Genomic DNA, 20,613 nt, shown 5'->3' on the forward strand with positions numbered 1-20,613 from the left:
TTCCTCCTCCTCAGTGAGCATCTGTGACAGATCTATATTGATGGCAGCAGTGCTCTACGGCCACAGACTTTCGTTATGTTCAGGCTCCTCCAACTCAATCCCTGTTTCCTGCTGAGGGTGAGACAAGGCCCTGTATGAACAAGAGGTGAAATTACAGCTGACCTTTCTAATTGCTGTTAGCACAGGAGAACCTTTAAGAAATGTAGCAAGATCTTTCGTGTTCAGAGCTACCTCTGCCCTCTCTTCACCAGTTCGCTTTATGGTAGGTTCACTTTTTTTTTTTCTCCTATGAAAAGCCACTAAATATGTGCCTATATCTCACATTATGTTTACAGAGGATATTTGAAAAGAAGGTCAGAAGTATTTCAATTCGTGGGAAAAAAAAAAAAAACAACAAAAACAAACAAACAAAAAACAGTTTCAGCTACCTAGAACTTCCAAAGTGTATACAAAAACATAAATGTTGTGGCTGCTCTTTCAGGCCTTAGGCTTAGACATGATAAATTAACACCCTCCAGATTTCATTTTAGAAACAAGACCCAGTCCTACATAGACTAATTCGTACCCGTCTGGGGCAAATCAGAGGGGTAATCCCAATATCTGCCCACCAGCCTCAGCAGTGACCACTTCCCACTGCCCCCTGGTGGTGCCAAGCCACTGAGTCTGGGTGGAACCACTGGCTGCAGTAATGAAAGACGACCAAAAATGAAGTTTGGCTCTGTCAGGCTATCCTAAGAACAGCCATGCTCCTTCATTTTATCCTCCTGTTTCATGGGGATAATGGAGGAGGAAAAATATGATGCTTACAGTACAGGCTTCAAAAGTTCCAGGAGAGTTTTAGGAGGCGTGCCAGCATCTTTGGTGTTATGAAGAGTCCCATTGTGAAGCTGCTCTGATATACCATGGTTCTTAGGTGTCATATGGATTTGGCACCACTGTTTTAATTTTTAAGTCTAAATTGAAAACCAGAGGGTGGCATACTAAGTGGTAACTAGAAGAAGGCAATTACACATTGACCCTTTCTTTGTCCTCTGTAAACATTCTTACTTCTTATGTTTGTTGGACAAACATACATTTAGCATAAATCAAAGAAACTGAACCAGCCCCGGATACCACGAGGCACAGAAATGCCTCAAAGCTGCCTTTCCACTTCTTTTCATCTGCACTGGACTCTGAATCTAGGCCAGTCAGTTATTTCTTGCTTCAGTCCTTGTTTCACTACAGGATTGAATGGCTTAGGACTTAGTGGTCTTTTGCAGTGGTAAATAACTCTGCCTTTGATTGAAAGGAGAGTTCAAAATCTCCTGAACCGAATCCCCTCTTTAAACAGCCAGCCTTTATTTTGTCTGTAAAGAAGAAATCACCAGGGTGTTCCTGCCTGCGTTGGATGTGATTCACCTATCTGCCACCTCATGCAGTGTGGTTTTATGGCATTGCTGCCCTGGGTTTCTGTCACACTTCACACCGGAGGCTGTGCTTCTGTCCAAGCCGGGGTGTCTGAACAGCCAAGGTGTCTGTTTCTGGATTAACACAGTTTTTGGTCTGACATGTTATTGCAAACATCTGTCTGCGCCTTCAGGTTCCTAAAATATCTTTAGATGCCTGGGTGTGCACGTCTTCCCAAAGACACAGAGGAAATCTGTGGTGGAGCAGGAACTTATCCCTAGGGCAGGGACTCTGACGGTGCAGAACAGTGAGTAAACCAGTGTGTGGTTCGTGGATGTTTTTGAAGGCAGCTCCAAATACAGGCTAGCAAATAAAGCATGTGTGAGATGATGTAACCTCTGCCTGGGAGGAAGAGTCCAGGGCTCCACACGTCTCAGTGACAGCGTGACAAGGCAGGGCTGTGGTGACATTCATTTACCCTTGCTATACTGTGAGGAAATTATATCTGGAGTTGTTACGGTCTGGATGGTGAAAAACAAACTAACAAACAGATCTATAGTTTTAGAAGTGTGTTTTAAAATGTTAGCCATCTGCCAGGCAGAGGCTCAATAAATCAAGGTTGTATGAGGATGTTAATGCGCACACGTGTGCGCGTGTGTTTTGCAGGCTTTGCATATTTCTCCGATGATCAGTTTTTCTAAGTTGATACTTACTTTGCAGAAGATCTTCCTAGGATTTATGCAGCTGATGGCAATTAAAGAACTGTGCTGGGGAGACACGTGCCCCTGTTGGAGAGATTTTAATTGCCATCTCTCCTTTATTTTATTTATTTATTTTTTACTGTAGCTAAGTGTGCTTTGATTCTCTAATCTTGGAAGGTGCTGGATATCTGCAATTTCCACTGTGTTTAAGCAGAACCATAGGTGCTGTAAGCCTTTGCTGGAGGAATGATGTGTAATGAAATCTGTTGCTTCACCCAGTGCCCGTGTTAGTGTGGTCCCAGGTGGTGTGTGAGTGGCACAGCCCTTTCAGCCTGTCCGCCCTAATGCCATTTTTGTTCCTTGAGGCCACATCGTCAGGGCCTCTAACCTGCAGGAGCAGCTTGCTGTCATGCTCTCAGAGGAATGCCATTGAAGGAAATGAGCCAGCATGAATGAGGGTGAGACTCCAGCTCCGCCTCTGCTGCAAAAGGAGACACTGTCTCAAGTCGTGTACTCAGAGGCAGGGCTCACAGTGACACTGAGGGAAGTTGGAGCATCCCCTAATAAACTTGCTCAGGAGTATTCAGAATAAAGAAGAACCTAGTCATTAATATAAGCCTTCAGTTGCTTTTGTTCCTTAAAAAACAGAGAAAAAGAGCTCTTTTAACATCACTGCTTTTTTACACACAGCTGAGAAACACTGTGGTGCACTGCACAGCCCAGTTTTGTTTGTACACATAGCTCTTCATCCCTTCCCGGCTGTCACACTGCTTCATGAATGTAAATCTTGCAGGACCAGCAAAAGATCATTTAAAACAAATAAAATGAGCAGCATTTGCAGAGCAATAAGGGAAACACATTTGCAAGCAATTCACCCCCATTCTGAAAAATGTTCAGTCTCCAGAGCTGCAAATAATTAATATTTTATTAGTTTTCAGATGCACACACACAAGTACACATAGTATATACCCTTATACACTTACAGAGCTGTACTGGAACTACACGGTGATTGTTTCACTCCTTTACCATCATAGCAAATCTTTAATGCAGGACATAAAATAAAAGTCAGTAACAATGTTTATGAGGAAACATATTGTGTTTAAGTGCACATTGTGAAGAAAAAAGGCATTAAGATTGTTCAGAGCATAGGAAATGAGGAGGGGAGGAGGAAATCATGTTTGCTGAATGTGTTTATGTGAGGATTACATGCAGTTTATGCAATTCAAGATTTCAGAAGCAGATAAGAGCTTCTAAATCAGCCATAAAATCTGTATCTGATTTTTCACACCAATGAAATAACAAAAAATGGTTTTGTTTTCTCTGGAGGAAAACAGAGTGAAGGAGGCATAGGGCCAAATTCTGATCTCACTTTCGCTGGTGTTCAGTGAAATTGTTGGAAATATACTGGATTTACACTGATGTAAGTGAGATTAGAGCCTTGCCTGTGGCAGACAGAACACTGCCTCTGTACGTTTGGTATGGTTTGGGGCTATTTTAATACAAAAACTATTTTAAATACATTGATAATGCTGTAATGTAGTTGACAAGGTCATGGTAAGCAAATACGGACAAATGTTACATAAAAATTTGCAGCTTTAATATAATTTTGCTGATATTTGGCTGAGTTCTTTTGAGTCTCCATATAATTTTGCTAGCTTAAATGTGTTTCTTATGAATGAGTTCTTAACTTAGAAGGAGTAAAAGAACATCAACCATGCAAGTCTGAAATGAGTCAACGTCCACATGCTGTGTCCCTTTCAGTTGCTTAGTGACAGCTTGTCTTGTCCAATCTTTAAATTGAATTTCTGGCTGGATGTGTTTATACTCTCAAGATGAGCCTAGCCAGGCGAATCGTTCATTCTACGGTGCAGCCTGAGTTGCTGCTGCATAGCTCGTAGATGATACATACTCATTTTGCACATGCGTTAACAAACTGGAGTGAATCAGAGACGTGGCATCAACCTCGATTCTCCACCATCTGTAGGTCCATTCCATTGTCTGTCTGTATTTCTTCTATTTCACATTCTAAATCTGAGGTCAAATTGTATATTGCTGTAAGCCAGTGGACATCCTTCTATTTCAGTGGATCTGTGGCAGTTTGCACTGGCTGAGAATTCAGCCCCTGAAAGCTTATGTCAACAGAAGTTTTAATTGGGAAAAAGCAGTAGAAAAACTAAGTGAGTAAAGCTGTTGCTGTAGGGAGACATTCCTATTATGTAATCCTAAAATAGTAATGTTTTGAGTATAGCCCGGCCTAAACAGAATTAGTACAGTCAAGGAAGGGGGGGAGGTGTGAATGTTTCAAGGAGGTCTTTGAACATTTTCTTCAAATGTTCTTTGCATCCGAGATCCCATTTTTTGTTTGCCTTTATTTGCTCCAGAATACCGCTGGCCTGCCAACAAAGGAGGGCCTGTCCTCCCAGGAATTTTCTGCATTCCTCTCTGGAGTAGGCATTTTTCTCAGCTACAAAGGCCCTTTGGCAAATTCCCTCTAATCATTGGATTTACCCTGGACTCTGATAGGTGCCATTCATGAACTTGGTCTGCTGTTTGATGGGGCTGAAGCATTAATGGGATCTTTTCATGATAAACAAAACAGAGTAACATTACTGGAGGAAGCACAAAGCTGCTCTCGTAGGGCAGTATGGTTCTTTCTCTCTTCTCTCTCCCTTCTCCATTTCCCGTTACTATATTCATCATTCTTTCCTTGCTTTTATGAACATACTTTCTTTTTTTGTCTGGGTGACCATTTTAAGTGGCAAGTCTTGTGAGCTCTGTGCCCGGCCTCAGGAGATTCTGTAAATTCATACAAACTGCCGAGCTTTAGCAGCTCAGTGGTTTCTCCAAGATGTCTTATATGCCATCAGAGCAGAGGCGTTGACAGATCCTGATTCCTGTACTCCCCTCACATGGGTACAGGTTCTGGGTTTCATTCCCGTCAATAACTGGCAATCAGAGGAAGAGAGAAAGGAAAGGAAGTTAAGGAAGGACTCACCTTGGTATCAAAATAAAAGGCAAAGTTGCCACTGCTTCTAAACTCCATTGGTAATAGTGATAATCAATAAAGTAACAGAAAACAGACATTTTTGTTCCAGAATTCCTTAAGGCCAACTAATCTTTTTCCTTTAGCTGGAATTTTCCTCTTCAAAATTAAAAGAGGGAGGAAACACACAGAAGGGAAATGAGCGTGTCATCTTCCATCTGTCGCACATAACTTCTCACACTTCCAACCTGCTGAACAGCTCTGTGTTTGGAAAGTGTCTGGGGACGAGCTGGGTGTACTGCAAATATGTGAGGGAGAACTTAGACTCATAGCGGTAGATCAGCAGATGCAACACATGAAGGCATTACAGTCCACTACTCCTTTTTTTTGGTACCCTGGACAACCCTCTGAGCTTTTCAGATAAGAGCCATAAGTACCGTAAGTACCTGTTGAGATTGCTTAGGTTGGAGAAAATGAGATCTACTGTACTTGTTCCCAGCCGTAGCTCTTCTGAGGAAATCCTAAGGGCTTGAAGTAGCATATAGTTTAATCTTTCTTCATTTGTCTGTCCGTCTGTCCATCCATTTATCCATCTTGGTCTCATTGCAAAGCTATTAGAGAAGGCAGGGCCTTTCTGACATACGTGGTTAACAGAAAAGGCTGCCTGAGCTGACAGTTGCAGAAACGGAAAGCCCCCAATGATCTAGTTGAAATGAACATGAACAAATAAGAGGTTGCATCTCTGATAAATGGAGGGAAAAAAAGCGGTGAGAATGACTGCGGTGCCAGGTCAGCTAACCAGGCTGGCTGCCCTGGTGGCATATGTGCCTTGGTTATGCTCCGCAGCCAGGACCTCTTGGGCATATTTCACCAGCTGCAAAGTGCTGTTCTTCTGAGGGAACCACACCTGATAGCACTTGTGGAAATTTGGCAGCTGCTGAGGGTTGGAAGAGCACAGAGAGGAGGCAGGGCACTGGCTAGTCCGCATCAAGTGCAGTTAGAAAAAAGTTCAGTCTCCTTAACTGTACATAAATGCAAGATATGAATGACCTCAAGGCACTAGAGCCCCTCCAGAGCTCTTCTGTATCAGCTTCCAAACCTGGAGTGCACAATGTTTTATTAACAGTCACTATAACTATAAACACTTTCTTGGCACCCATCGTTATGGTGTGCAAGGGCCTTCATGCATTTTAGAGAATTAATTAAATGTATTACAGTGTTTAATGCCCACAGTGGGAGAGTCAGTCCTGGGCCATGTGGACTCCGAGTTGCATGGTTTGAGTGGGACACATGATTAAAGGATGTGTAGTCATAATTCCAATCAGTGTACCGACAAATTTATTTTGTATTTGTTCTCTTTTTAAATTCACTTTCTGAAACACTCATTGCCAAAAATACCACAGGGATAATGAAATTATGTGAAAGCAGCTTTATGTTTGAAATTATATGTTTCATACCTCCTGAGAATATATCTTCAATGGTGTAGAAAATTGAATTACCTTTAAATAATGAAGTCTTTTTCTGAAAGAATATTGGTAAAAATGAGCTTTGCTGTCCTCAGAGAACTAGTGCTGCAAAATGCCAATCACTGTTTAATTGTGATTGAGTATGTTAATTACACATGACAGACTAGAGGTCTTTGAAGTCTAATTCTTGATTGTGTCTAATAATCAGTGTTTTATAGTGCTGAACTTTAAAACATAGGCCTGCAGCTAAACCAAAGTAAGGGAATATAGCCGTGAGGTCACATTTAACAGTGATTGAAGGTGAAGTCCTTCTTGTGTTCACTTGGAGACTAGAGGAGAGTCATCAAGGGGTCATCTCAGGGGTCAGAGTCTCCAGCAGCAAGCTCAGGTTTTGTGTAGATCCATTTCCCATGTATTTGGCTGAAAAAGGATAAGATTAACCACTTGAAGACTGTGTGACTCAGATAAAATGCTGCCCTTCCCATTAAACATAGGAAATACAGGCATGAGCAAGGGGAAGGTTGTGCCTTGGTGTGCTGGTCAGCCACTTCCAGCTCTAACAAAAGACTTCTGCCTCTGCTGGATGGGGTGAGCTAGCAGATGAGGATCTGCCGAGTGACTTGTCCATACCCTTTTGGGTGATGTGATTCCTCCAGGTGAAATAAAATGTCAAGTAGAATACGTGCTCTGTGCAGGAGATAAGATTTATGTTGGAGAAGACCTGATGTTCTGGCTTATGGAAAGCGCACAGTGACCGTTGTCTCCTGAGTCCCCAGTAATGCTAGCAGGATGAAATTGCTACCTTCAAGGGAAGAACAGGTGACAGCATACACAAGTGCATGTTTTGGGCTTTACTGCAAGTTAATAAAAGACACGCAACACCTACTACCTCAAAAGAAGGATGTCCCTTGCAGCTCATTGCTTCTGTCTTGCCCATGGCTCCTGTGAGGATGGGCTGTGGGCGGCCGTGTCCCACCGCTGCTGCAGGTTCACAGCACTGGCTCCCATTTCCTCTCTGTTGCATGGGTGTAGTTCAAGAGCAACATAAATCGAGGGTGAGGAGATTCGTCTTCTGTCTGTTACATGCAACTGCAGCAAAATTTGAGATGCACTGGTGTGTGGCTCAGCTCATGTAAGAGTTTACTGGCACTGGTCTGGAATTTTTGGAGGATTATTTTTTTCCTCCAGAAATGCTAAGTTGTTTAATCAAAGATTCCCAAGAGGAAAGGTTCATTTCAATGAATTTCCCATTTCAATTAAAACAAAAAAAGTTGCATGTCCTGTCCCAGCATTTTCTAAATGAAAAAGTCTGCTTTTCTGTTTGAAATATGAATCAGTTCATGATTAAAACAAACATTAAAGATCAGAATTGAGTACCTATATCTGAAATGAGATTTCAGTTGATTCCTTGTGTTTTGTGTTCTTGTTTCATGAATGTTTTTTGATGTTTTTATTTTCAAAGGACTTCTAATTACTTTTCTTCCTCAGTCCTTGAAATACCAGCTGTTGTGTCACGCATCTTCCAGTTTTCTACCCTTAGCATGGCAGTCGTCAGATTACAAGGCAATTTCACTCAAATTTTGGTCGTAGGACAGCAGTGCATCCTCTGCCTTGGTAACTATAGAGGAACCAGAGCAGTAGCTGGAAAGAAAAATGTGCTTTTTGATTAATAGCACCGTGTTCTCTCTTAGCATCAGGAGCTGGCTTCTCAGCCCCAGCTGGCTGGGGAGTGAGCCAGTGGGGGGGTCAGAGAAGACCATGGTGCCACCGCTGTTGTAGGGGCTGTGGGTCATGTACGTTGTGCAATGATGATGAAACTTGTCAAGTCCCGTTTAGTCTGGAGACAGAAACATAGTCTGCAAAATTCCCAAAGTGGGGTAAACGCATCCTGATCAGTACTAAATTCTGCGTGAGATCTTTCAGAAAGATAATATAGCTTCTTATGTGGAGTTATAATAACCTCATAAAACCGATGTGAGGTCAGTTCTTCACCAGTGCCAGAGCACAAGCACGGAACGTGCCTATCTAACCCTTTACATTTTCAGATCCCACGTGCACATGAGGTATATATATTTTGAAGATGAAGGCAATTGATCGTGGGAACAGCTTGCTTAGGTGATTCGGTAAAGTCTTCAAGACTTGCAGTCTTTAAGTCACAATTGGATGTTTTTCTGAAAGATATGCGGTACTTCAACCTGAAATTATGATGCTGATGCAGGAATTGCAGGGCAAAAGTCTGACTTGTGCTGTGCAGGAGGTCATTCTAGGTGCTAGCAATGGCACCTTCTGGTCTAATTGGTGTCTGCTGGGAGTGTTTGGGGATTTATAAGTTAATATGACCCCCACGCTCTCAGAGTTCAGTGTTTTATTCACTTTTAACTTACCACGGAGACTATTCACATTGGGTTTAAATGGCTGATCTGAGCCAGCCCAGCCAGTTTTGCCCGAAAGGGCTGGGAGGCTGTGCCACGAGGCACGCTGGTGGCAGAGCAGGGAGGGCGGCAGGCTCCCAGCAGGGGCTGCGGACTCTCAGCATCCCATGGGAAGAGGATGCCTGTCGTCAGGCATGGAGCTGGCTCTCCTTCCCTTACCCCTCGCCTCTCCCTGGTTCCCACCCTGCAAACCTCATCAGGAACAGATTGTCAGGCCCCCTACATTAAAAATCTACCTCTCCTGTGACACGAGGGATTTTTTGCCATATTTCTGGGCACTTGACCTCCACCTGAATTCCACTGTAATTATCTTCACTGGACTTCTGCCATCCCAAGTCCAGGTTACAGCCACATCCTTTGGAAGAGGGTTTGTTTTATTTGCTTATCTAGGAAGCAGAAGTTCACGTCCTGTGAGTTGCACTGGCCTTGCTTTTCCTGCTCGTTTCTGGCATTGCTCTGCCACCGCAGCGAAAATCTGTTTAACGTGCTGGCTCCTGGGGAGCAATAATTGCATTATCAGCTCTATCAAGTTATCAGTGAACCTATAAAGCAGCGTATTTTCCTGAACCCCTATGCCTTGCAGCCTCAGTGCTTTCAAAGCAGTACACATGAAAGAGATTGCTGTGTCTGGCATCAGTACAGACTTGTGCTGAGACCAGCCTCATTTACTGCAAGTTTTATTACCTGTGGAATTTTAAAAGAATGTTCAGTGTAGCATGTCCGATGGGCAGGAAGCAAACTAAGGCTTGATTTTTAACTCTGGTTAATATCCAGATATTTTGTTGTACAGGAACTGCTAATTTTTGTTTAATCTTTTTAACAGCTACTGAGCCAACACCAGCCATGGTCATACCCATGTAACCTCAAACAGGAGGCTAAGGGCTTGCATATCCAGCAAGACATTCTAGATTTAAATAAGGGCAATTTAAGAGGGATCTGCTTTAGGCTTGGTAATTTGTGTTGATTGGGGGAAGGTGCATCAGTGTATAAAACCTGTTACTCAGTGGGAGGGATTTGAGGATGGCAGTCTTCAAGAGCTGGCAGGAGCTGGTCTGTGCTAGTTTTATTTTATTCCGAGCATGATGTTAGTTGGCATGTGATGAGATCACGGTTTCTATTAGATGTTAATTGAATTTATTACAGTGGTCCTTACCGGTATCGCTTCAGTGGAGGTCCTGTCAGTGTTTCCATTATAAACTCTGTTTATTAGTAATATTATAACGCAGTCATAATAATTCTATCCAGATTTAAATGTAGGGCTCTGGTTCTCAGCTGAGATCCAGGAACATTTCTCTTTTGCTTAAAATCTGAAGGAAATCGGTTTGGCCATGGTTTAGTTAGAATAAGACAAAAATAGGATTTTGGCCGCATTTGAACATATTTTACATTTCTTCTGCTAAAACAGAAACAAACATTTTATAGGCAATAATTTTCTGTAGTGTTTTTATACATAACAAAATTAAGGAACTGGACAGTAAAAAGATTCTGTGTACCATTTAACTGGCTATCCACATGTGAAAATATGTCTTAATTCCCCATCTCCTCAGCAAGTAGATTTTATTTAGAGGTTAGCGGTGGGGAAATAGGGGTTGTTATGCTCTGAAAGTATCATGTCGGCATCTCCTTTTAAAAATATATATTTTTAATAGGATTAGATCAGGGGTTCACTGATCTGATGTTCTGTATATAGTAGCCAGCATGAGAAAAGGATACAAGCAGTCTCCTAATAGACAGTTATTAACGAAGCAAGCCCACAAGGGAAGGTCCTGGCTGGTTTATGGGCCTTTAATGGTTGTCAGATGCCCTGAAACACCAGGATTTAGATGTAGATGTCAAATGGTGCTAATCCACTTTTTCATTTCTGCCTGTTCACCTTTAGCTCCTGTAGCTGCTCGTGGTAACTCGGTGTAAATAAGGTACCCACAAGCAGGATCCGGGCCCTGCTGACACCTCGGACAGCCTCCACAGGGCACTCTGCACCTTTGGGCAGGTTGGGGGCTGCACAGAGCGTAGCGATGTCCTGGTTCCCGTTCCTGCTGTGTCTGCAGGCTGGTGTGCTGGGTCCCACTCAGAGTAGGGAGGCTGGCCACAGAACAAGTGTCCTGAGGCTTGGCAGACTGCTAATGGGAAGACAACTGCATCTTACAGTTGTGTCTGATTGTTTTGGGGGGATTTCTTCTGAGGCAGCAGAGAGAAGGATTTTTAGGCAGAGTGGGTACGGTTATTCTGTAACATCCGCTATATTCAAGTGGGAACTCCGTGGTTGTCTGAAGGTACAAAACTGTTCTCAGTGTTTCCCAGCCTGTTTTGCAGAGGCCGGCACTGTTCATGGTCTTTCTTTTCAAAACGATTTCATCAGGTGGATTTAGTGCTTGTGAAAGGTGTTAGCCCGATAGTACTGGAAATCAAAGTCATCTGTTAATCCCTCATCTGGATTACATCACTGCTATATTGTCATTGCTGTTGTAGCTGCCTGGAAAAGGTACTAACCCCGTAATTCCAGCAAGCAGTCACGCACTGAAGGCCTGACGGGGAGGAACAAGACAGTTTTAAGCTTGGTTGCCTGCCCTTGGTCTGTGACTGCTAACAAGAGCTCTGGCGAGCAGCACTGCAGCACCCCTGGCTGCGGGGCAAGTAGCTGCTGCGGAGGGGCTGGGGCATCACCGTCGTGGTTTGCACTGAGAAACTTGCTGCAAGTTTGTTTTTCACGTGCTAAATCTTTATTCATTTTTCAAACTTTTATGCTAGGAACTGCGTAACTGCATACTCCAGTAACTCCAAGAACATGAAGCGGCGAGAGGAGATCTTAGAAGATCACGTGGCAGGGATGGTTTTATGGTGCATAAACGTGGCTGCTCAAATGCGCTGGAATTTGGCGCATGCTCATGAGAGTATATTTCGTAGCCATTTACTGACTTTATGTAAACCCAAGGCAGTAATTAAGCTATTTCTACAGGACAACAGGAAGGGGGAAAAAGAATGAGAGTCATTATTTACATAGATTTTGAAGAGTATGGGAAATTGTCTGGTACTGTAGCAATAGGGGCTCCGTACCAATTTTGCATGATGCTGAGAGCCAGGCAGGGATCCTGGCACTTTGCTGCGCTGAGTGACTGGGTTGCTCCGAGGGGCTCCACACGTGGCTTCCTTGTGGAGCCCTTCCAAGCAGTGTGGCGGCCCGTTTGACACGAGCCAGTTCTCACCACCAGCTGCCAGGTGTTGGTTTTGTCTTGCACATCCCCTAATGGCTTACGTTTGGCTCTCAAACACAGCACTGTTTGTTACTTGTATAGGTGGAGCAGGCAAGTCCAACGGTTTAACTTATTCCGACCGCTTCCATTGAAGTGATGAGGATAAAAGTGGGGTGCTCTAGGGCTGAGCCAGTGAGGTCTCCATTCCTGGAGCCCTACTGAAAGCACATGTGTGGGGACGGAAAGACACAGGTTTCAGGAGCAAAAGCATGCAGGAGTGTGGTGTTACAGCAGAACATAAAGCTTTGCTAGCCACTGCTGACACTAGTAGACGTATTTCTGTTTCGTATTTCTTCAGAAAATTGGGTTTCAGGTAAAAATAAAATTTCGAACTGAAAGTACTTGCTTACTTCAGAAGATTTTGTCTTTGTGGAAAACTCCCAAATGTAGCGTTTTACACTGGACACTGAACTGGTGTACCAGTAATCAGTTTTCCTACGAAAAGCTGACATTATCTCTCCATCAATGTGTGAAAAAGCAGGGGGGGGGGGAGGTAGCAGAGGTGCGTGTGCGCTTCCCAGCCTGCTCTCGCATGACCTGAACCGAATCCAAGCAGTCAGCAGAGTTCAGAGGCACGCCGAGATCTGCGGCATTAACCCATTCACAAGTTTGGGACCGAGAGGAAGGAGGAGGTGCCTGGAGATACCACACTCATGTGAACCTCGCCGGCCAACTGGTGAGCTGGTGTAAATTGGTCTGGCCCCACTGACCTGGAGCTATGCTAAGTATGCATTAGGGGGGCTGACGCATTCAAGCAGATCTTGCTTTGTTTGCATTCATTCAGAAATCGTGCCAGTACCCAAAGCATGGCATCAGCATGTATTTCAAAATTTAAAAATATAAATCAGCATGATTTTCTGTGCTATGGTTGTTTTCGGTTGTTGGTTGGTTGATTTTTTTTTTTTAGCGTGTGTGTGGTTTTATTTTGTTTTTGCTTTGTGTTAGTTATTTATGGCACTGGTAACTACAAATTAGCGTGAATCCCAAGAAGTGTTTGATCTAAAATAAGGAAAATTCCTTTAGAGGAGAACTGCTTGAAAGGCTGATTGTTATTTATTTTATTAAGCATATAAGGGTTGTTTGGATTTGTGTCCTGGCTATAATTCCTGTGTTTAGAGCGATGCTGATGGGAAAATGGTATCCAGCAATTTATGAAAGGTGATACTGTGTCAACAGATACACAGTGGGCTGGGACATGTGACAGTAATCTTCCACGGCATTCGGAGCATTCAGACCATATGCTTTAAAACATCACTAAAATACATGTCAGAACCACTTCCTCCCCGTGGCCCCCTCCCGAGGACCTCATGGGGGGACGCTCAGGAGGGGAGCTGCGGGGCGGCCTGAAGAGGAAAGGGGCTGGGGGAGAGGAGTGTGGCACCTTCTGCAGGAGGAGGGAGTGAGGTTCAGACCTGTGAGGAAGGGAATGGGCAGAGACAGCAGCTCTGTGATGTGGACTGGCGTGAGAGTTGCTCACAAGTGTTTAGAGGCTGCGTTTTGGAAGGTCTTGTTGCAGCAATTTCGTGTAAATTAGTGGTGCAGACGTGGCTCCTGGCTGTTGTTTCCTCTTCTTCTGCACTGTCCTGATTTTTGTCTACAGGTTATGAGGGCTTTTTAGATATGGTTTTTAGATAATTAGCATGCACGCATAGTTTGCAGGGGGGATGAAGGCTAAAGAATGCTACAGGAAGATTTTTGTCTTTGCAGGCTAGCATTGCCGAAAGATTTATTTTCCAATTCAGTCAAAGCTCATTGTCAAGACATCTTGTCTATACCAGCTGCTTCTGGTCGGTGAAGGCAGGGGTGCCCCGTACGAATGCAAGCCACACAACTCAAGAGGATACTCTGGGAGCCCTTTGGAGCGTGCCTACAGCCCGGGGGATGGCAGGAAGCCCCCTTTAAGCTGGGAGGGTACCTCTTTGGCTCAGCCTGGGAAGCTGAAAGCTCAGACAGGAGGAAGCACCTCAAACCACAAATAAACAGTTCTGTTCATTTGAAGGTAATGGGCCAAAACTTGCTGTTTTTACTCAGGCAGAACTCTCGCTGAAGTCGTTAGGCAGTGTGTCTGAAGAAGGGCCGCGGGCCTGGCTCTGGAGTTATTTATTGGGACCTGCATTTCTGAACCTCCTGATGGTAGCGTAGCGCTCATCTTCCTCCAAAACAGACTTCCTGGGAAAGGAGCAGCGGGGGAGTCCTGTGTGGGGGCTATAAAATGGTTTACATTCTGTATTAATATTGATTTAACAATCATAAAAGGAACATAAATGTTTTAAAATTAAACATTTTTTTGTTTAAATATTAAACACTGGCATTTTTCCTCCTCCTGATCTTTAAATCAGCCTTGAAGGTGGCTGGGGCTGTTTCACAGTCATTTCTTGCCATCCCTCCTAGGTAGCTTTTTAGCACAAAAGCTCTCAGGCAGGAGAAGGTACCAAATGGCTGATGGTAACTGAAAGGGTTATTTCCAAATGTGCGTCACTGTTTACTCCTGTGGAGAGGTGTTCCTCACCTTTTGAACTCTGACTGCCAGCCCAGGTCATCCCAAGTGCCATGCAGATTGATATTTCTGAGTTCAGCACAGCATAGAGGGGAATAACCCGCTCAGGCCTCTTTGAAAGAGCAGTGACAGCTTCCTTAGTTGAATAAGGGGTGACTCAGTGTTTTATGAGCATCTCTCAACACAGTCATTAGTTTTATCAGTCTGCAGTTTTAAAAAGACAGCCCTTCTGCAAGCAGCCCCTGAGTCCGTGCCAGCTCGCGGCACTGCTCCACCAGCACCACCTCGCCATCCGCGCCGGCTGCCGACTCCCAGCTGCCCTGAGGTGGTCCTGGCTGCCTGGAGAGGGCACAGTAACGTTATACCTCTTCCCATTTCCTCTCCTTGGGCCAGAGGAGCAAACTGATCTCATGTAATTTTGGGCATCCTCGGAGCTGCCTGTGCCAGCACCGCCTCCACAGCTCGGACCTTCTGGTGGAGCAGCAGCCCTCAGCCTCGGTCGTGCCCTTCCTTGAAACCAGCCAGAAATAAAGTTTCCTTTACTATGGCCAGTAAGGCTCACTGCCCTCCCTCAGCAGCTCAAAATAGAGATATGTCTTGAAACACACTCACCATTAAAAAAAAAAAAAAAAAAGAAATCACTTCAAGGCATTCCTTCCAGAAGTGAAATCTCTGGGATACGTTCGGTCAGCCAAGAAGAAACTGCGCAAGAAAGTTCCCACAGTCACGCTTCCTCCTGAGCCGCGGAGCTGCAATCTGACAACTAAATGAAGCCATTTTGGGGGCACATTTCTACCTTCGTTCAAGTTGCCTCATGCTCGCTGTTAGGTAAGCCTCAGGGCCGCAGGGCAGGCTCGCTGGGAGAAGTGACAGGCGGCTGCGAATGCCCTGACATTTCAGGCAGCACATGCTTCCTGATGCGTGTGTGATGGGATGTGAGCAGGTAACTCTGCTCTGCCCTGCAGGGCATGGCCGTTCCCAGCGAGTGGGAGCACGGTGAAGAGCTGGGAAAAAGGCTGCTGAAGTTTAATATCCTCCATCTTGGGTAGAAAAGGCATCGCAAATGTGCGAGAGTGCAGGTTCCCTCTGACGGGTCTCCTCCTTCCTGCCCGATCCCTCAAGGTTGTGCTAAAAATTCTAAGGTAATAAAGCTGCTAGGGTTTGTATGGATGGCTGCTCAAATACCCAAAGGGAGAAAAATGCTTAAGGGCTGAAGTTTGTTTTCTGGGATATTCGCTACAGCTGTTGTGGAGGTTGCAAGGCTTGCAATCACCTAGCTGCGGGCAGCTTGCCTTCCCCTCCTGATGGTCCCAAAACGTTGTGTTTTCACACCCAATGAATAAAAAGCTGGAAGGAAGCTGTTCAACTCCCTGCAGAAGTTGCGCCCAAGTCTCCCATATGCTTGCAAGAGAGTAAATCCTCTGGCTGTGTCTGCCACCTCATTCTTCAGCGCAGCTCGCAGAGGATGGAGGAACTCACTTGAGCAGTAACCCAGCCTGGGACGAGGGCTTGCCGGGCTGGGGGAGACCGAGGAAGCGGCTGCATTGCTCCCATGCTTGTGCCAAAGTGACAGTACAAGCTGTGTGTAAGGCATGCCTATCTTTCAGCAACAAGTTGTTTGTCTTCCCACTCTGATTGTTAATGACCATGAAATGCTAGTGGGAGGCCAGCCAGGATGCCGATTCTCTTTCTTTCTCTCTCTCTTTACAGCTTTCAGGGATCCTAATGCTTTGGGATAATGAAATAATGTGGGTTGTCAGTCCAAAATAATAACACTTTACAAAGTGGAAATGCAAATTTCCTGCGATATCCCTGAATAGCAGGTGGTATTTCCTGATGTATTGTTTCTGACCTTCAGGGAAATTGATATTATGAATTGACGGAGGAAAATTAGTATGGTATCAAACTCCAGCAATTAAAGTGAAACAATGAGAGGACAGTCAACTGAATAAAGTGACAAGCAAGAGAAAGCTTGGATTTTGTATATTTGTTGCCTTTGTTGTTTTATAACGCTGTGGGCAGGGGGTGTGGTTAAGATACAGCAGTTCTTTATGCAGAAACACCGCTGTCGGAAAGGAAATACAAGGAGACACTTAGCGTTAAGTTCAATTACTTCTAAGGGCACGAGCTTATATTATGGAGTAATGAATGGTATTTGTATTATTAAATAAGTAAAAATTAGCTGGGTAGCAAGTTAACTAACACATGTATATGTCCAGAAAAACAGGCAAATATTCACTTGAGCTTCTAACAGTAAGATCAGGAGCAAACACGCTTGTGTTTCTGTTGAACAGATTTTGCTTTGAAAACAGGGCAATCTGTGCTTGGTTACAGGCAGGCAAAAATCACAAGATTTTGGTCCTGATTTTGTAAAAAGGAGATGAGCTATTATGTTTGTTAATCTCCACCTCATGTAGATCATATCATGTAGACTCATTTCTCGTTTGAGTGAAAACCACCTAGGGCTATCTCACGTACATAATGCTGTCTCCGGTACCTACCTAAAGCACGGTGTGATAACTGGTTTTGCATTTCTTCTGAACAGACTGCTGCATGTTCCTATGTTAAAGATAATTTCAAGGCTGAAGGGCCTTTATAATGCCTTGGCTCATCCTGTGGAACCTCCAAGATCCATTTTTTTCCAGTACAGCCATCCTGTGCGCTCCCACACTCTTACTCTTGCTATCAACCCAGTTGATTTGAGTGGGGTTCGCTTCTGTGAGGTTGTTCAAACAAACTTGAGGTTTCTAGTTATGTGCAGCTGGTCTTGGTGGATTTTCTGTCAACTCCCTAGCTTTCCTTGATGATAATTTATTATTTAATTTCTCTGCAGAATGTGCATGTATGCTTGTGTAACGTAAGGAAATGCTTGTGACAAAGAAACCCTCTTGGTAGTCATTCTACAAGATAGAATCTTGTAGAATAGCTCTTGCTTGTTATATTGGTGATGGAAATATCTGACCCTTGATTTGTAGATGCTAAAGCCAGAGGGAACCACATGGTATCTGATGTGACCTCCTGTGCAGGACGGGCCATTGGAGTCCATCACAAATGTGCCCAGGGGAATTTCTTCTTACAGGTGGTATTTGAATGGAGGTGACAAACTCTCAAAGAATCACAGAATGGTTTGGGTTGGAGGGAACATTAAATATCATTCAATTCCAACCCTCCTGCCACGAGCAGGGACACCTCCCACTAGACCAGGTTGCTCAAAGCTCCATCCAACCCAACCTTGGGAACTGTGATAGAGGTATAGACTAGTTCCACAACTAGTGGCCTGCATTCAGTGATGTTTTTGACGGCAACATGTCCTGTAATGAAGTGTTCCATCTCTCTGGGCCTCTTTTTTTCACAGCCCACCTTTTATCAGTCTTCTGTGTTTGTAGTACGTGTTATTTGTGTGAAGAGATCAGTGCAGCATCCAGTGCAGGGACAGTAATTTTTCCATGATTCTACAAATGTGATGGGAAAGTCTTGTTGCCCCAGAGTCTTTCTGCCTGGCTTGCTGGGTTTGTTGCTTGTTGCCCCAGAGTTGTGCAGGACCATGGGAAGACAGGAACAGGCTGAGGAGCTGGGGCAACATTTGCTGGGCAAAGTGGAAATGCCAGCTTTGGTGTTTTTTCCTGCTTCCAGTAGTGCAGGATTTGATTCCTCCCAGTCGCACTGCTGGTCGCAGTACATAGTCCAGCCTGAGACAGATAGCTCATGAGCTATTGAGGAGGTACATGCCGACATGCGGAGGTACGTGGAGGCACCTGCTACTAGGATCTGCTCTCAGTTGACAGAATTGAAGAATTACCCTAGAAGCAGCAGTGGCTTGTTGAAAATTGTGTGATGTTTGTACCAGACAGAATCTGTACAAGGTGGGTAGGTTGCTGAACTTGATTTTAAGAATTAAGAGTGTTAAAAAGGAACTCTGTAAGCCAGTTCACTGCATTGGCACTAAATTCCTTTCTCTAAATCTGTAAGAAAAGATATGGACAGAATTTCTAATCTGAGATGTTTAATGTATGACTGAGTTACAGCATCCTGTTTGAGCTTTGGTAAGTGTTAGTGACTACCCATACACAGGCTTGCTACCCTGTCCTCGCTGCTAAGTACTTTTTTTTTACCTTAGTAAAATAAGTGTAAAGTGATGCTGTATATCCTCCCATCGGAAGTAGGCTAAAATCTGTATACGGTCTGTTATTGTTGCTTAGCTGGTGGTGGCTTTTAAAATGTTTGTAAGTCAGTGATGTGTTCATGTCCTAAAATAATGAAGAGTACAATAGATAAATAACATCACAATAGAAAGTTGTCTTTTTGGTTAGTAGACATTCATATATTAAAATCTCAGTGTGATCCACACTGGAGACAACACAAGTCAAGTCACGAGAGGGTCATGGGATGAGTATTGGCGTTTTGAAAATTGTGGGGATGTGATCTGAGTTTGTGGTAGCTACAGCCAACATAAACAGAGTTCTGTCTTGTGACAATGTCCCGTTCTGTTTGGACACGAGTGTTGGAAAGGGGCATGTACATGTCCCCTGGGCTATCACATTATATAGATTAACTGGGAAACAAAATGAATACCTCCCAAGACACCTAACTGCTGCAGTGGGATGCTCTTTTCTTTCAGATTCACTTAGGATGAATACTTCTGCATGGTACTCAAGAAAACCATGTCATTAGAGGTGTTGTTTTTCAGATGAGATATAAAATCAAGGCTCTGACCACTTGTGGTCATTAGAGTTCCCATGGCACTTTTCAAAAGAGTCGAGGTTTTGACCCCAGTGTCCTGGCCAGATTCCAGTTTGTGTAATTACATCCTTCCTTCCCTGCCGCTTACACTGGATGTGGTGTTCTTTACCTCCTTCTCTAGCTGTGAGCTACATTGTCTTGTGCTGTTAAAACAAGACAGATCTCATCCCAGGAATGGCTGGATTTCAGTGTAGAGTTACACGAATCCCTTTTTCAGGTTCCCGAGTTACTTCCAGTATGGAAATCACTATGGGATCTGCAGAGGTGAATAGGATACTCAGAGATAAGATTATGTATTTAAATACTGTGATCTTTTCTGGTTATCTGATTTATTATGTATTATTAAGCTTTTTGTAAGAATGTCCGTGTTGAGCCAAGGAATAATACCTGCGTGACCCCTTACACAGTGTCACAGGTCTCCCACAGGACACCTGGTAATGTGTTAGGTTTCCATTTCTAAAGGAGCCCTGAGGATTAAGAAAAATGTACTTGGAAAAAAAGGAGAAAATGTACTATGAGTAATCCTGATGAGGACATAGGCAAACATGTTCATCACTGTGGTGTCCAGGCACTTCCCAGTTTGTTTTGCTTGGAGTCGCTTGTGTGCTCTGTACCAATAGGTCAGGTTCAGATTCAAATTAGTTCTGGAGTCTTCAGGAACTAGATGTACTCGTCTCCATCTGTGTTATGACACGATGCTAATAAGTGAATGTATTATGCATTTTGCTCCTAAAGTCTCCATGGTTTACTGGCATCCCAAGCATTTCCAGGAATGTAACCTTTGCATGCTGAAGACTCCTCCAGGACACTGGCAGCCCTGTAGTTAGAGTGTAGCATGGCTCTGACAGCCGGGGAGCAAGCGCACTACCAGGTATTAATGGGCAGTGCCATAAGCAAAGGATCAAAAATATAAATGGACCGACTATTTCCTATGGAAGTGCTGATTAAAGCTCACGGGCTGGATCCTCCCTGCCAAAACTATCAACAGTGTGAAATTACCCTGCATCCTCTTTCCTAAAGGCAAAGAAAAGCAACCTTCTTTCTGCTGTGCTCTCTTCAAAGACACGTGGATCCTGTTCTTCGTCCATCTGATCCTGTCTCACCTGGTCTAAGCACAGACATCATCCATCATTTTATCATGGGATGAGTGTGGATGT

At 44.1% G+C, this 20,613-nt stretch overlaps 1 protein-coding gene across 7 annotated transcripts in view; it reads left to right on the forward strand.

Moving 5' to 3' along the window:
- The window catches only part of HMGA2 (high mobility group AT-hook 2), a 115,868-nt gene that overhangs the window by 59,172 nt on the left and 36,083 nt on the right, over window positions 1-20,613 (forward strand). Inside the window, exon 4 of one of the 7 annotated variants that reach the window (XM_040552621.1) lies at window positions 13,927-14,522. The exons of 5 other annotated variants lie outside the window; for them this stretch is intronic. In XM_040552621.1, the coding sequence (XP_040408555.1) occupies window positions 13,927-14,121 (195 nt within the window). In that variant the 3' untranslated portion in view covers window positions 14,122-14,522. Of the gene's footprint in view, window positions 1-11,716; window positions 11,759-13,926; window positions 14,523-20,613 lie in introns of those variants that run through there. One more of the 7 variants, XM_040552678.1, reaches the window with a different exon arrangement.

The sequence above is a fragment of the Cygnus olor genome, chromosome 1 (genome assembly GCF_009769625.2).
Source record: "Cygnus olor isolate bCygOlo1 chromosome 1, bCygOlo1.pri.v2, whole genome shotgun sequence".
Classification (NCBI taxonomy): domain Eukaryota; kingdom Metazoa; phylum Chordata; class Aves; order Anseriformes; family Anatidae; genus Cygnus; species Cygnus olor.